The sequence below is a fragment of the Notolabrus celidotus genome, chromosome 9 (genome assembly GCF_009762535.1).
Source record: "Notolabrus celidotus isolate fNotCel1 chromosome 9, fNotCel1.pri, whole genome shotgun sequence".
Lineage (NCBI taxonomy): Eukaryota > Metazoa > Chordata > Actinopteri > Labriformes > Labridae > Notolabrus > Notolabrus celidotus.
In genome coordinates, this window is record NC_048280.1 from 12,227,854 (window position 1) to 12,244,120 (window position 16,267).

Consider the following 16,267-nt stretch of genomic DNA (forward strand, 5'->3'; position numbering starts at 1 on the left):
AGTTAGAGCGTATCCTATGTGATATTCCCCCTCTCTCTCTCTCCTATTCATCTCAGTAATAGAGATGCAAGCTCCGTAATGCTGCTGGGAGCCAAGCATGAGATTGAGGATTTCTCACACACCATGCATTATTCATAGTCCAGAGCAACAGAGTGTGTAAGATGAGAATTACACAGCATGAAGAGAACAGGGGAGAGGGGACCAAAGAGGGGAGAAGAGGGGGTAGAGGGGAGGAAGCAGAGGGGAGCAAAAGGTGAGAGAGCGTGTAGGAGGGAAAGAGATAAAGGAGGAGAAAAGAGAGTGACATAGTGGACACTGTCAGGCCTCCATTTCCGATCCCTCTGAGGTTAACCCCGGGATTGTTTTTGGAGTTTGTGAACAGCGGGGTGGAGGAAATGAATATGGAACCAGGGAGCCCAGATAGCTCGACCAGATTGGCTCACAATTTGCATTTGTTAAAATGTGCGTCTTGTGAGTCGGTTTGTATTCCGGGCACAAACTGAGTAGTGAGCAGGAAATTTCAGGGTTCTGTTATGATTCGTGTCCGGCCTCCGTTCTTCATAATGAAAAACAATGGGAAGTGAGCCAGGGTTGGAATTGATTTGTTTAACAATGGAAATGAAACAAAGTAGGAGGCACGGACCAAAAGTAGGAGGCATGCTATGTTAAATGAAAGCTCGGGACCAAGAAATTGCAAGATTGTGCCTGATACAATTTGACAAATGACTTGTAGAGAATGATATAGAGCATTTTTCATCACAATAATTGGTAGATGGATAAAAAAATGATTTCATGTCCATTACTGAGCAAAGATATTCCTGTGCTGACATACACCTTCGGCTGGCCAATAAACTCTCAGCACACTTAATTTACAGTGCAGAAAGTTGTTGAAAAAAAGCTGCAACAATTGTAAAAGTAATTCATCAGCAGCCATTTTTCAGATTGTAATTATTAAATCAAAGCAGGATGTGTAATATAAAAAGTAGCAATAAAATTTTAGTTGTTCTTCTGATGACCCCATTTGCTCAGTCTGAAAGCCTTTCTCAGCAGAAGACTAATGTTATTAGTTTGCCAAGTTAATGGAATATTATATTACATATTTTCTCCTTACAACTTAAATGCATATTCAGGCATGGGTGTGTGTGGGTGCCTGTGTGTGTGTGTGTGTGTGTGTGCATGTGAGTGTCTCCTCAGACGCAGCCTTAATGACAAGAATGTGACGGTTACTGGCTTTTTAACTTCCCAGTGATGAAAAGCCAGTATTAATTTAGGCTACAGATTTCATTTGTTCCGAACAGGAAAAACAATATAAATCACTTTTAGAGTGATTAGAGAGAGGGTTAGATTAATCCAGGCCTGATTAGGGCATTATGCTGGCTTGTTATGGACACACAGGGTGACTGACGGTAATTACTGTCTGTAATAGGAGAGCACACACTCAGTCAAGGCATGAGCCACGGCACAAAGTGTGTGAATTTATGTCTGTGTGTGTGTGTGCGGTTATGCACTCTTTGTGTGCGTGTATACTTTGACTGAAACTAGGGTTGATAACGTTTGCTTTTCACCAATTACACGCTGAAATATGTCGACTGTGTGCAATCAGGGTGCAAGCTGAGAGCAGTGTTGTGTGTGAGAGACAGCCGGGCGGTTTGCAGAGGGAGAGGTGAAAGAGTCATGGCTTTGTTTATGATTATTGATATCCTTAGACAAACATATTCACCCGCATAATATAAACAGATGGCAGCAGGTGAGGCAAATATTACCCTGTGGAAAATTAGAGGGGTGCTAAATCAGCAAATCGAACCTCAATGTGCTCAACAGACACACACACAAACCAGTGCACATACACCTGACTAATCCATATACACAATATATACAACATCTGAGAGTTATTTCTAGCCCAGCGCATTTATTAAGAGATATCCTGATTAATCTTATTGTCTTATTACTTCCGTGCAAAAATAAAAATCAAATACAACCTCTAAACTGAACTGGTTTTATTCCTCTAAAGCTGCATTATTACTGTAGGCGTCTTAATAGCACTTAAAAGCATGCACAAGATTCAGTAGAGAGTCCATATGCCAATATTGTCTCTATTATGGGGGACTTTCTGAAGGTATAAAGCTAAATATCCTTTACAGTTTGGAAGCAGACATAAGGCGCCAAATGAGATGTGTCCCATTAAAGGCATGGAAAATAAGTGTTCATATTTAGCAGAACGCTGCACATCCCTCCTCCAACTGCACTCTGTCTCTCTCCTCCATGCTTCTCCTTCTCTCACTCTACCCTTCCTTCCTTTCCTTCTGTCTTTTCTTCATGGCAGCAATTGTTCCTTTTCATCACATCATTGCTTGAAAGGGAACTTTAACACGCCGTTGGCTCAGCAAGAGCTCCACATGATTTGATAGGATGAAAGCCCCCACCCCACCACCACCACCACCACCACCACCCCCACCTCCCATCGGTCCCTTTGGGCTGTAAAACAACAGTCTGGAAGCTTATTTTATGAGTGCACGCCTCTGCTCTTTGCATGTTTATGTCAAACATTTGGAACAAATGGCATCCATTGGCTGGAACAACACAGATAAATCTCGTCAATTCGCAGGCAGGGAGAGCAGCACAGGCCACTGAGAAAGTGGCCCACTTGATGGCTGACAAGAGGAGTGCTTGCATTATTCAATTAATACCTGAAAGGGGGTACATTTTATGCAGAATTTGCTAAAGCATCCACTTGGCAATGTACGCATGGCACACATAAATACACACACATACACACACAACTCCCACACAAACACGGGGGCTTGTGTTTGCATCCTGGGAAAAGACTGGACTCCCCTTCCATTTTGCCAAATCAAATATACAGTGAGAGCAAGCTAAAAGGCACTTTCAATCAGCCGCCCTGGGTCTGTCTGTCAATCTGGGAACAACAACAATCTAGCCTACTTGGAGTGGTCTAGTCAACATCCATTCCCCAATAAATTCAATCAGTGATGCTTTGTGTGTGTGTGTGTGAGTTGTGTGTCTACGTGCAGGTGTTTATGAGAGAGGCAGAAAGAAAGACACAAAGTCTTTCTGACACAGTTGTTTAAGAACACCAAAAGGATCATTTTAAAGTGACACCTGCATGTATAAAGGATGCTGAATATTTAAGGTGAAAAATACAGACACATCCAGGTAGGGAAATACACAAGTGAATGTATTTTACTTTGAGCGAAATTCTATTCCTCGTTTGAAGTGACAACAGGAATCTCTAAGCTCACCAAATAATCTCAGAAAGCCAAGGAGCAGAGTTAACAGGCCCGAGCTAATGACATTGACGTGGAGGGCTGCACGCTGGAGTGATTGTCTGACTGTTTGAGACCCAAAAGCAGCGCGAGCAGGCTCATCATGGACCCGCACTCTCATTATTTGGCCACAAATGGAAATGCAAATCGCTCGCTTTGCTGCGGACGCCTCAAATTTATTAAACTAAAAGGTTTAATTTCCATTTTTCTCTGCATCAGCTTTATTTATAAATGTCGTGCCCTATGAAGACCCTGTTATTTTCTCCCTCTCCTGCAGGCTCTTAACAAATCTTCTCATTAATATGGAAATGGAGAATCAATCGCTTTTCCGGCGACAGAGGGCTGTTTCCCTCTGCAGTGTGTAATGTGCTCTGACTGGTCAACAAAAAAAACAGACCTGCATGCATACACACACTATATATAAAGCTGTATTACCACAAACTCATCTATATGCAGTTTGTCCATCCATAAAAAGTCTATAAGAATAATATTTCTACAGTGTATTTTACTATATGGTCACAGCATCTGTTCATACTGGATGTTCCAGCCCACTCAGAAGACCATAACACTATCACCAGAATGGCACCAGATGTTGCAGCATTAATAACCCATAATATCAAGTCTTGCTTATCCAACCTTTTCAGAGCCCTAAAATAACACTCATAGACCTTAATGAGATCTAATTATGCACAAGGTTCTTATTCAGGGGCAATATGAGGATAATTGCATCGGCGGCTTTTAACACTTGGTCGTCAGGTTGGCCAGTAAATTGCTTCTCTCTTCCTCTCCATCTGTCTGTCTGTCTGTCTGTCTGTCTCTTCCCACTTACCTGTCTCTCTTCAGTCAACAGTGAGGAGTGAACTGTCACACCTATCCACTCTGGTCGGCGACCTAATGAACATTTCTAAATGGCGATGACCAGCTGGTTAAGAGACTAATGTAGCAGCTATTAGCCAAAGTGGTTGTTTCCACACAGAGTCATCTAAGAGAGACGGAAGAGAGGGAGAGAGAGGACAAGGACAGAGGTTTTAACACCATCCCTCCATACACACATATACAGTACATACACACATAGCACTGCATGTTTATCTTTCACATTCTGCAGCAAACAAACCATGTGACGTATTCTCAACCCATAGTGCATTAGTGCTTATTAGGGCCTCAAGGTGTGCGAGTGCGAGTGTGTGTGTGTCTTATTAGGAAAATTCAGTTTCACTCAAGGTCTCAGCACTGTGGATGCAGACCACTGGTCATTGATTATTCATAGAGTCTGTGATTGGGTCCATTAATACAAGATTAGGGAAGGAACCGATGCTCATTTTGTGTGTATGTGTGTGTGTGTTTTTGTGCATGGGTGTGTGTTTGCGGACAGGAGTTGAATTGCAATGAATCTACAGATTGTGATTATGTGCAGTCTATCAAAACAAACATGAAGGTAAAGCGCATACTGTTAGGTAGAAGGAGCACATTAGAAGGCTATGAAGGTGTTTGTTAACTCATTAAAAAAAAGATAATTAGCGAAAGTTACAGCTGGTATTTTAGTCAACTATGAAGCGGTTAGTAACATGCTGCCGTGGTTGAAAAATTAGTCATAAAATCCCTGCATTAAAAGGAATATTTTAACCTCCATCATTCACTGCATACTCTAGGATTTCCACCTAATAGCATTTGTTCTTCAATTGAAACTTAATCTGAGTAAATGGTGCTTAAATGTTTAAATCACATTTACAGGCTGTCAACTGATGTGATGTTCTTCACATGGTCACCCTTTGTTTGAATGAAAATAAATTGATGGCAAATGAGAAAGGATTCTGCAAAACCAGTTGAGGGGAAATACTGGATCATAGCTCCCCCAAGTGGCCATTTCTGATAACAGATAGAAAAAATATAAAGAGGTAAATAAACTCACATGGTTTGATACCTCTTCTATAGACAAGTGATATAATGTGATTTCCAGGTAATTGTCTGGGATTGCAGTTGAGGAACAGGTCAGTGCAGTGTATCATGAAATGATAAGTCTGGGTACATCTTTCTCTAGCTTCCTCACAGGCATCAGAAACTGACTGAGCAGCCCATACTTCCTTATTATCATCATTATCATAACCATCAAATAAAGAACTGTTATTTGACCCACAGGAGCTCAAATATTTAACTAAAATCAAATATTTGTACAGGAATTAACAATGAGCATAAAGATCATTTAAATTATACAATTCTTAAGATTTGTCCAAGTTTCAGTGTGAAGCAATGTTTCCCTCCAGTGTACATCGAAATGAAATGCGAGCCTTGAATATTTGTCAGGAGGATGTGACTGAGAAACACAGATGGAAACGGTAAACAAGCAGTTAAACATTTTAAGCCAATCAAAGCAGAGATGTTTTTTATACACAGGGTGAAACATCTTGAAATATCAGTTATCAGGTGGCTTGATGGTCCTGTTTGTTTATTGTTTCTACTGTTATTGATGAGAATTTAATTTGAAATACTGTTTTAGCTCTAACTAGGGCACAATTAACTATTAACACCAAAGTCTGAGAGATGCACAATCAGTTAAATTGGCTGACAGTGGAGGAAAAATGAAAACAAATATCAAGTGAGTTCAGAGCTCGTGGCCTTATCAAGCCCAAGGACAAATTCCTTGATGCCAACTGTTTTATATAGAGGATTTACTGCCTGGAATACGCTTCCCATCGCAAATAGAAAACTCAAGAACAAAATCTCTTTTAAAAAAGTCGTCAAAAGATTTGTTTTAAGCTTGAGATAGACTCAATTATCTGTTGTGATCTTCTGACTGTTTCTGTATTCTTTGTATTATTTTCTATTTATCTTTTAGATTATTTTTCTCAGGGTTGCAATGGCTTTAACATGTTCAGCTATATTTTATTATATCTTTTAAGATAAATTGAATTGTGATTGTAAATTATTGTTTTTTATTGTTATGTGTGGACCCCAGGAAGACTAGTGACCACATTGTGGAAGCTAATGGGGATCCGAATAAAGAATAAAAAATAAACACAATTACACAATATATACATTTTTCATATTTTCAGTTAACACAATTATTCACTTCTATAATGTATGTATCATGTATGTTATACCTATTCTCTAAGTATTAATAGAACTTGCTGGCTGGAATATATGAACAATCCTACCTCTGACAGGCAGGGGGAGTACAAGCACCAGTATCTTAAAAGGTATAAGAGTGGTACCTTGTATTTATTTTTAGGCAAGTAGGCGTAACTGTACCAAACTGTCAAAGACTTAAATGTTCATTTAAGGGAACTGCAGATCCCCAAAGACACTGTTGCTAAAAGTAACCTCGACCCAAGGCTGGAATCATCATGGAGAATTTGGCAACTAATCAAGAGGGTTCAGGACAGGTAGGCCTCCTCCAAAAGCATCTTGCAAACATACATGGAAATCTACCCCGTGTTGTACTTGATGGCCTTTTGAAGTGACTGCTGGTACAAACCAATGCAAAGACAGTGAAAGACTGGGGATGGTTTCCAAATCTGGGCCTTATTTTTCTTTCCCTCAAGTCTCCTAGTATGTCGGACTGTATTAGAGGTAATCATGATGATTAACAGAGGGTTGTTTCTGCGGTCTGAATGTGATTTTACAGAGAGTATAGCAATGACAGTGATGTGTTCAGATGTGTTGTACCTGTGCACGTCATGCTCTCCACGGTGCTGAAACGGTGACGCATGACGGTGCCGTTCATCACGCATCCTGCTGCTGCCATTTTTGTGCTACAGGCTAACTTGCTAAGAGAGGGGTCTCCATCAGAAGGAGGCGGAGAAGTCTGCAAGCAGCAGAGAGAGGCAGGCAAATCATAGGACTGAACCTTCCCTGGGGAATCGGGAAGCTCTTCCACACAGGACACCGTTCTTAGTAAGGCTGTATAATGTCCGACTTTGACAGCAACCCATTTGCAGACCCGGACTTCAGCAACCCCTTTCAGGTAGCTCACTAAGACAGCTAGCTGCTTCATTAATGTGCATTTGAAAAGCTCAATGAGGCCGGTCTTACTTTAGCAGCCCTGCTAGCTAGTAGCTTGACAGCAAGCTAGAGGTTCTCATTGGTATGTGTAGCGAAACGAGCTAATCGTTGACAATATTCATCTCCATCCTCACACATTATTGTGGTTTACTATGTATATTAATCTGGGAAAGACTCTCTGGTTCGTCATTGGTGAGGATGTTTGGTTTTGCAGTAATTACAGTAATGCAAACTGAAACAAAGACACATGATGTTGACAGGCTAGCTCTGCCTGCCTACAGTAAACATTGGCAGCTGCTAGCTTGATGAGTAGTTGACCGGTTAGCATCGGTTTAGTTTGGTACATTGTGTGCTGACATAAAGGCTAAGGGGATTAACAGGTCCTGTCCCTATGGTCCTGCCGGATGCCTGTGTTGTCTTAGCAGTGCTCCAACACTAACTTGGCTGAATGTGTGTTTAATACGCCGCCGCATAGAAGGGTATTCATTTGGTGAACGTCCACAGTATTGTTATTTCATAGTTTAAACAATGTTAGGTGGTTTCCTTTCCTCACAGATATGTCTTTGTGCAACAGTGGTGTGCAGTAATATGTATTCTCCGTGGAAATCCATCTTACCTTTTAGCATTAAGTGTGGTGTGTCGACACTGCTGGTTCTGACAACCTGTGCAGGTGCAGATTTAAATGTTGAGTCCCCTCCCCTGGTAGGTGTGTTGATCAGTGGGTGGAGTCTTGGTTGGAATGAAAACCTGGCACTCCATGGTAACTTTTACCACTTTTATGATTCGATACGATACTGATTACTTTTTTGACAATTTATTCGATACCCAATACTTTCAGTGATTCATTATTATTTTCTTTTAATAAAATGCAACCCTTGAAAGACAAGTCCCATGACAAATACTGTTAATTTAAAAACTTTAATATGCAAATCGTTTGCTGGGCCATTTTTTAACAATGAAATTCAATTTAGAAAAAAGCTTAAATACTAAATAATCAGCATCCTCTTGTGGAAAGCTTAAAACAGCCTCTTCACCATAACCCTAACCCCAAAATGACACTGTGATCATGACGTCTTTGAATTTGTCGGTACAAAACTTTGGGGTAAGTTACTCTAAAAGAATCAGAAGTGACACATGCGCTTTAATTTCGCATTCATCAATATTTTATTAGAGTAATCAATACTCAAATGTGTAGCGTGTAAATATCAATATATTGATACCACAGAATTGATATGCCCACCATACTCAATACACCTCTACCACATTGTCTTGTAGTCAGTGGTGGACAGTAACAAAGTAAATTTAATTGAGTACTGTACTTTAGTAAATCTTTTGAGTATCTGTACTTTACTTGAGTATTATTTTTTGGGGGTACTTATTACTTTTACTCCACTACATTTAGAAGACAATTATTGTACTTTTTACTCCACCACATTTCTATCAGTGCTCTAGTTACTCACTACTTTTGCTTTGAAGTCAGCTCATAAATTTCCTTCTCTTTTCTGAAATCTGATCCCTAAGACTGTAAACTGTGTTTGTGTAGTTCTGTTTGTCTCAGTGGTTTAGTCATACCTGTATACTGTCTTTTGCTCCACGGTTGAACGTGGAGCAAACACAGAGCAAATTTCACTCAGATCAGGCAGTACATTTAGAGGTGGTAATGATGTCTATAATTCTCCACCTGAGCACCCTATGGTCATATCTTCAGCCCGTGTTAGAGGTTTTTAAAATAAAGAATGATACTTTGAAATGTTCTCCCTGTTTCCCACTCTGCCCAAACATACAAACATTCACAGTCCAACCTAAGAAAGCGTGTTGACCTACATATATTTGTTTTATTCAAGATGAACATTTCAAACTCAGTTGTCTGTGCTTGGAGTAACTTAGTTGCTGTTTTTATTCCATGGTATATTTTTTAGAGATTTTAAGTAATGGTTTCTAGATAAACATGATGTAACAGAATGTACTTCTATGTATTATTGACTGCACTCGTGCTTTGTGAAAATACAACGTTTTGAGATTTTTTTTAAAAGTACTTTGAATACTTAAGTATTTTTAAAAGGAAGTACTTTAGTACTTTAACTCAAGTAATAATCTGACACTAACTTTCACTTGTATTGGGGTAATATTTGACCTGGAGTATCTATACTTTGACTTAAGTAATGAAGCTGTGTACTTTGTCCACCACTGCCTGTAGTGCAAAACATGAAGTTTGTAGTCCAGTTCCCTCTGATCCCGTTCATAGTTTCAAATGACCTCAAGATCCAGAATGGCCATTTGTAACAGAAATTAGTCTCACTCACAATTATCCTTAACTATACCTCACACTTTATGTTAGCACCCTGTATGTAGTCAGTGTGTAACAATACATGTTGAAAACATTGTAATTAATAGACCCAGTAGATGTGCAGTGTGCTAAAGTGATTCACACAAATCATAAGCTTTTGATTTTGTGGTTGCAGTTTTTCCTCCCTGAAACCCTCTATGGTCCTCTCTGTCCCATAGGATCCTTCAGTGACGCAGGTGACCCAGTCTGCCCCTCCTGGTGGTCTGGAGGAGTATAACCCCTTCACAGACGCCAGAACGGTCAGCTTTACTAGCAATGCTTTTGACAAGTGTGTAAATGCATGTGTTTGTCTGCTTCTTAGTTTCTGACCTGATTTTAACTAACTCACTCTTCCTCACTTCCTCCACCTCCCCACAGAGGATTTCACTGACAAAATTTGACTGTGGCCTAATTCAAGTTTTGATTAAGGGTCTATTTCTTTGATTGCACAAATATTGACAAAGCAAGTCTGTGCTTGTTTACAGGCAGCACCTGGAAATGCTCCAAGATCTGCTCCTGCCCCTGCTCAGAACACACAACCGGCCATCATGAAGCCTACAGAAGAGCCCCCGGCTTACTCACAGCTACAGACTCAGGTACGACACACAGAAACCTACTTATCGAACATCATGAGGTATACTTTTACTTGTTTGAAGTTCATAAAACATTCTCTCAACGTCTCTATTCATTATAAAATCTTAATTTCTTGGCTTTTGTTTCACATTTCCTCCTCCTCCTCATAAACTCATCTATTTTCTGTTTTCTGTTGGCCAACAGCGGCGTAATGAGGTACTGCCTATCCTCTGATGTTTTCCATACATCTTTATGTCACTGTCTTGACACGTGTGAATTCATCTAATGCCCTTGTCTAACCTTTAGCTTTCCTCTTGCCGTAGAACTTAAGAGCTAGTTCAGTACTAACTAAAAAAGACAAGTGAGTGAACAACAGTAGCTTATTGCTTTTCCAATCCTAACCCCATTTTTCTTTTCTTAAACTAACACACCAAAGTTCACCTGAGTGGAAAAACAACCCCATTACTTACTTGATTGGATATTATAACTCCTGTCAAATGCTGAGTGGTGAATTTTAAAAGGTTTTCCTGGTCTGTATTAGGACCAAGCTCGTGCTCAGGCTGAGTTGTTGAGAAGGCAGGAGGAGTTGGAGAAGAAAGCAGCAGAACTCGATCGCCGGGAGAGAGAGTTACAGTCCCATGGAGCCGCAGGTTAGTCTGTCAGTCCATCACTAAGTCACTTTATACACTCGCTTATCACATAATCTGAAGAGTCATTACCAATCAAAGATGCATGGCAGGGTTGATGAGAGTTTTTTCAGTCACAATTTGCAGACATTATGAATATGATTTATGTTTTACTATGAAACATGGAAAAAATAATCCATTATGTCGTATACATTTATGTACATAACATTTTCTACCAAAGTTCATTTATATTCTGGCCATTTTCAAAGCTAAGTTGGCAATGTCCAATAAAGTATAAGATTGTCACAATCACTTGTTAGTTCAGGCACACCCATACCCTCCTTATATAGACTGATTGAATGATCTACAAATAAAATACATTTAGATTTATCCCAAAAAGTTGAAGCACAAAGAGTTTTAGTCTCTTGTTAGGCGGTTGGCTTCTTTTCTGTCTTGATTCTTGCACACCTACGTACTGGGCTTTAATGTAAAAACTCTTATACAATGCCCGGCTGCTCATCCAAACACTGTCCTCCATCTACACAGGTCGCAAGAATAACTGGCCTCCAATGCCGGAGAAGTTTCCAGTGGGCCCCTGTTTCTACCACGATATTGCGGTGGACATTCCTATAGAGTTCCAAAAGACGGTTAAGATCATGTACAACCTTTGGATGTGTAAGTGGACATTTTACACAATTGCTATATCACATCTTATAGAAATGGGTTTAGAATAGAAACATGCAGCTGTTTTCTTTTTTTATATATGTGATCTTAAAAAAGAGATTTGTTTTTTCCTTGATATGACTGTATTTTTGCCCTGAAATTTAACTAAAGGTCTTCATTTATGTTGTTTTTTAATAGTCCATGCAGGCACGCTCTTCGTGAACATGTTCGGCTGCCTGGCCTGGTTCTGTGTGGATGCATCTCGTGGTGTAGATTTTGGCCTGGCCATGCTCTGGTTCCTGCTGTTTACTCCGTGTTCTTTTGTCTGCTGGTACAGACCGCTTTATGGGGCTTTCAGGTATGAAGAATAACCTCTATTGCAGCAGAAAAAAGCAACATGTCTCTATGGACAACCATTATTAGGCCATTACAACTATCTTTTGAAGTTGTTGCTCATTTGTCTCTTTTTATTGTCCTTACATTGCTCCCTCACCAACCTCTGCTCTGTTTCCCTTGCAGGAGTGACAGTTCATTCCGCTTTTTTGTCTTCTTCTTCGTCTATATCTGCCAATTTGGAGTTCATGTTCTACAAAGTATTGGCATCACTGGCTGGGGGACATGGTGAGTATTTTTTTGTGCATTTGATGATTCTGAATCTCAGTGAGTGTGTGCCTTAAGTTCATTCACATTGTCATTGTCATTGTTTTGTCAGTGGTTGGATTGCAGCCTTGACTGGCCTGAACACCAGTATCCCAGTGGGCATCATCATGTTACTGATTGCAGCTCTGTTCACTGCACTGTCTGTGGGCTCGCTCATTATGTTCAAGAAGGTAGGTCAGCCACAAAGCACTCCAACATGACAGCACTATTTGTTACGTTTCATAAACCTGGCATTTGGAAGCAAGCTTGTCGTGACAGACAGACCCTGAAAGTAAGGCCAAACAGGTTGTTGGTCAAATCAGTGAAACATTATCAGTGAATGTTAATATAGTCAGAGAGAAATTATTGGAGAGAATACAGATGTATCTAACTTTCTGTCTGGTAAACAGGATGCTGTGTATATATTTCTATCATTTCCTCAAGTTGAGCCAAATGTGAATAATTGAATGCTGTGCTACAGGCTCTGTGGTCGATACACACCACTGTTCCCAACATGTTTCCTTTTCTGCTCTCTCCAGGTGCACGCACTGTATCGCACCACCGGTGCAAGCTTTGAGAAGGCACAGCAGGAATTTGCCACTGGAGTCATGTCCAACAAGACCGTTCAGACTGCAGCCGCCAACGCTGCCGCTAATGCTGCAACCAACGCTGCTCGTGGAGCCTTCAAACCTCAGCCATAAACTCACACACACACACATGCTCTGTCGCACATACAAGCTTACACACACACATACACAAACAAAGTTGGAGGTGTACAACTCTGGCCCTGCAGGCAATCTGATAAATTTGATCCTATTAATGAATTTTCTTTGACTGAGATTGCTCTTCACACTTTACATATAACATGTAAAGTGTTAGAGGCTTCAAAAACAAAGACATTAATCAGATGACGTGACCAGAGTTGTCCTCCTCCACTTAATACAAGTTTCAGTAAAAACTCTCCGACAACCTTCCTCTCTGCTTTTCAGCCTGATGACTGTCTGCTCACAACCCTTGAAACATCCACTAAGTGACTTAGTGTATGTTTGACCCTGTGGTCTGCTCTGAGTGAGTGGGATCATCTCAAACTGTGTCGCTCAGTTCCTCCGTTCCCCCGTTCTTCTGTCACCTCGAGGTGATCCTAAGTCAGGCAGAGGTCTCATTTCTAGCATACCTTATTTTTGTCATGGTGATGACTTCCAAACAGCCTCCTGCCTGGTTATAATACAGTCAACGATAAACTGATCACAGTGTTTTGCACATACTAGTTCTGTTTTCCTGGTCAAATACTGAAAGTACTGTGTGGGTTTGAATGGCTGGCCCTGCGTGTGAATGTGGACTTAAGAAAAATGTGGCTTTGACTTGTTTTCTTTGTATAATCCAGTGCCTGGTCACTGAGATCTGAAAGGTAAATTATACCTTGTCCTATATCTGTGCTTCTATTCCAAGACAAATTATCATCCTGGTAATTCATATAAATAGTAATATGTTCTTATGTAAGAACCTGCCCACAGCCCAAGTAGGACTCCAGTGACACCTGTCAGTTGATCAATAATTCACACTTTGTGTGCTGCTTTGGTCGGCAATGTGGGCTGGGTCAGCATCTTTGTGGCTTACCGAGATTTGACAGCATGAAAAGAACATGCATGTTTAGCAAACCTCGAGGTAGCTTTTTGTTTGGCGAAGTGATTCTGTAAACAGTTAGCCTTTTCTCTGGCTATGGATAGTGGCTGGTCAAAAGGAACGTCAGCCTACTTATTTCCCCCTTGGTTTCTGTGAGAGGAGAGCTGTGAAGTTGTTGCATGTCCCAGTGACTGTTGATATTTTGAAATGATTTGAGTAATGCTCTGAAACCGCCCAGGTCAGTTGGCCTCCAGTTCTCACCAAAAATCTAATTGAGGGTCAATCGTGTGTTTTCATAGCCTGGTGCACTAAAGTGGGAGAATACATTAAACAAATATTCACATTTTCCTTAAAGTATGTTTGACTAACAGACTACTATGTTGCTCTGTCTCTCGCCATTGTCTGTAGCCCCTTACACTTGGTTAAAAACTAACGCTGCTATAAATCTAAGAAGGCGTGGCCTCCTGCTTCCGTGTTACCATTAAAATAGACGCAAACAGTACCACTCATAGGGGAGATGTGACTTGCCTTTTTGTCATAGAAGAAGACCTGGAGAGTGAAAAGCTTTTCTTTTTCTTCAGATTAAATTGAACACATTAAAGAGTATAAACGTTGATACTGTGTGTATGCACATTACAACAACTAACAGTCCATTTGCATTTCTACAGACAGAAAAGCCAGTCTCCTCTGTCATTGTTGGATCACTGACACCAGAAACACCATAGCCGAAAAGAACACAAAGCATAACCGAGGATTAACTTGATGCACATTCAGTGATATCGTTTAGATACATGAATTTATTTAACATGATAACTGGAACAGTGTTATGAGCACTGCATTGTACAGACTACTGTCACAGAAGTGAATTATGGACGTGGGTTACATTCGTGTCGTGCTTTAGCACCTCATAGTGGTGATGGTGGGGAGTGTCTGAGGATATGCATGAGGACTGATGACTGGTACTGCTTTTAATACAGATGTATGAACTGGACATATAGTGGACTAAATACTCCTGAGAGTGTTAAAAGGTAAAGGTCAATAATCCATGATGAAATGATAAGCTGACATGTTGGCAGTATTGTTTCTGTTTGGAGATTTTGTTTGAAACTCATTGCACATTTCTTGTTTTATGTCGACCTTAGAGCAAAAAAGAACATGTTTTTATTTATGATGTAATTTAAGTTGTTTGCATTTCAATTTTTGTTTGGTTTGATTTGACATTATGTATTATGTTTGTGTGGTTTTGTATTGACATGATCATAGCATCAGCTAGATTGAAAAGTGTTAAATGACTGCGACTTCACCCTGCAAGAGGAGTGTTTGTGTGGACGAGGACGTGTGAATGATTGGTATGAAAGGAAATGAAAAAAAAATTTCCCTCAAGTGTTATTCTATGTCCTGAAAAGCTGTGAGAAATCTACCAAATTTCCATATAGATTTGTTTTTAAATCTTGGTTTGTGATGTGTTCCCTTGCCATGTTTTTACTTAAAAATAATTCACAATTTCTCTTTGCTGCAAACACCCACGTCTCCCATGTTTCTATCGTTTTCAACAGTTGCTAACGAAGCCATGTCACAGTGGGTAATTTCTAGACGTATTTGGCGAGTTGGTCTGCAGTACAGAACTACGTATCTGAAGTTTGCTGACTCTAAACCGTGTTTTGACCTGTGACCATGTTCTTTCACTGAATCAGAGAAGAAACTCATGAAAAAAGGGACACTTGTATATTTTGTAAAGTTGAAAATTTGATCCCCATTATCAATCACATGTAAAAAGAAAATGTAATGCACTCTTGTCTGGCCTTTGTTGCATGTGAAATAGTTTGAGTTTTGTATATTTATGGTATTAACATGAAATAAAATTTGAAAGAAATGTTTGTGGATTTTGAAAACGCCCTCACTCATAACTTGAATCTGATTTTTATCTAGATAATAAATATAAGTTGCTTTATGTAAGACAAAATCCTCATAAGATATTTACTCCGGATCATCAGCTGTTCAGTTTGGGACTCTTACTTTTATACAACATAATGTCTCATTTCATTGCTTTGCTGATGACGTACAAGTCTATCTGCCTTTAAAAACAAATGAGCAATCCTCTGTCCAGGTCTTGCTAGACTGCCTCAATGATGTCCGATCTTGGATGGAAGTGAACTTAAAAATAAAACAGAGATTATTTTATTTGGCCAACAAAATCTGTTTGATGGCTATGATAGCGCCATAGGCACCCTTAAGCCTTACTGTCAACTTTTTGCAAGGAACCTTGGTGTTATTTTGGACAGTGACTTTAAGTTTGACAAGCAGATGAGCTCTATTGTCATAACGAGCTTCTTTCAGCTAAGACTATTAGCAAAAGTAAAGGCTTATCTTCCCAGAAACGATTTTGAGAGTTGTTCACACCTTTGTTACATCATGCTTAGACTATTGTAACTCTTTGTTTGTTGGTCTCGACCATTCAGCACTGCGCTGTCTACAGGTAGTCCAAAATGCAGCCACCCACCTGCTGACTGGAAAGAAACGGCAGGATCACATCA

At 40.0% G+C, this 16,267-nt stretch overlaps 2 protein-coding genes across 7 annotated transcripts in view; one reads left to right on the forward strand and one right to left on the reverse strand.

Moving 5' to 3' along the window:
• LOC117819188 (homeobox protein orthopedia B-like) overlaps positions 1-8,012 on the reverse strand; it is an 81,333-nt gene extending 73,321 nt beyond the window's left edge. For 3 of the 5 annotated variants that reach the window (XR_004632474.1, XM_034692435.1, XM_034692433.1), the window contains exons 1-2: positions 7,900-8,012; positions 4,114-4,266 (exon numbers count right to left, since the gene is read on the reverse strand). The gene's annotated coding sequence lies outside the window, so the exon portion shown is untranslated. Of the gene's footprint in view, positions 1-4,113; positions 4,267-6,947; positions 7,045-7,899 lie in introns of those variants that run through there. The other 2 variants (XM_034692434.1, XM_034692436.1) reach the window with 2 other exon arrangements.
• On the forward strand, positions 6,489-15,631 carry LOC117819187 (secretory carrier-associated membrane protein 1-like). 2 transcript variants are annotated; one of them, XM_034692430.1, is made up of 10 exons: positions 6,551-6,664; positions 7,040-7,245; positions 9,789-9,869; positions 10,095-10,205; positions 10,724-10,832; positions 11,355-11,483; positions 11,670-11,829; positions 11,991-12,092; positions 12,184-12,301; positions 12,650-15,631. In XM_034692430.1, the coding sequence occupies exons 2-10, from the start codon at positions 7,189-7,191 to the stop codon at positions 12,809-12,811; spliced, it is 1,029 nt and encodes a 342-aa protein (XP_034548321.1). In that variant the 5' UTR covers positions 6,551-6,664; positions 7,040-7,188; the 3' UTR covers positions 12,812-15,631. The 2 variants fall into 2 exon arrangements, with proteins under 2 accessions (XP_034548322.1, XP_034548321.1); XM_034692431.1 differs by lacking the exon at positions 7,040-7,245 and having other exon boundaries at positions 6,489-6,664; positions 12,650-15,610.
• Positions 15,632-16,267: the final 636 nt, after the last annotated feature.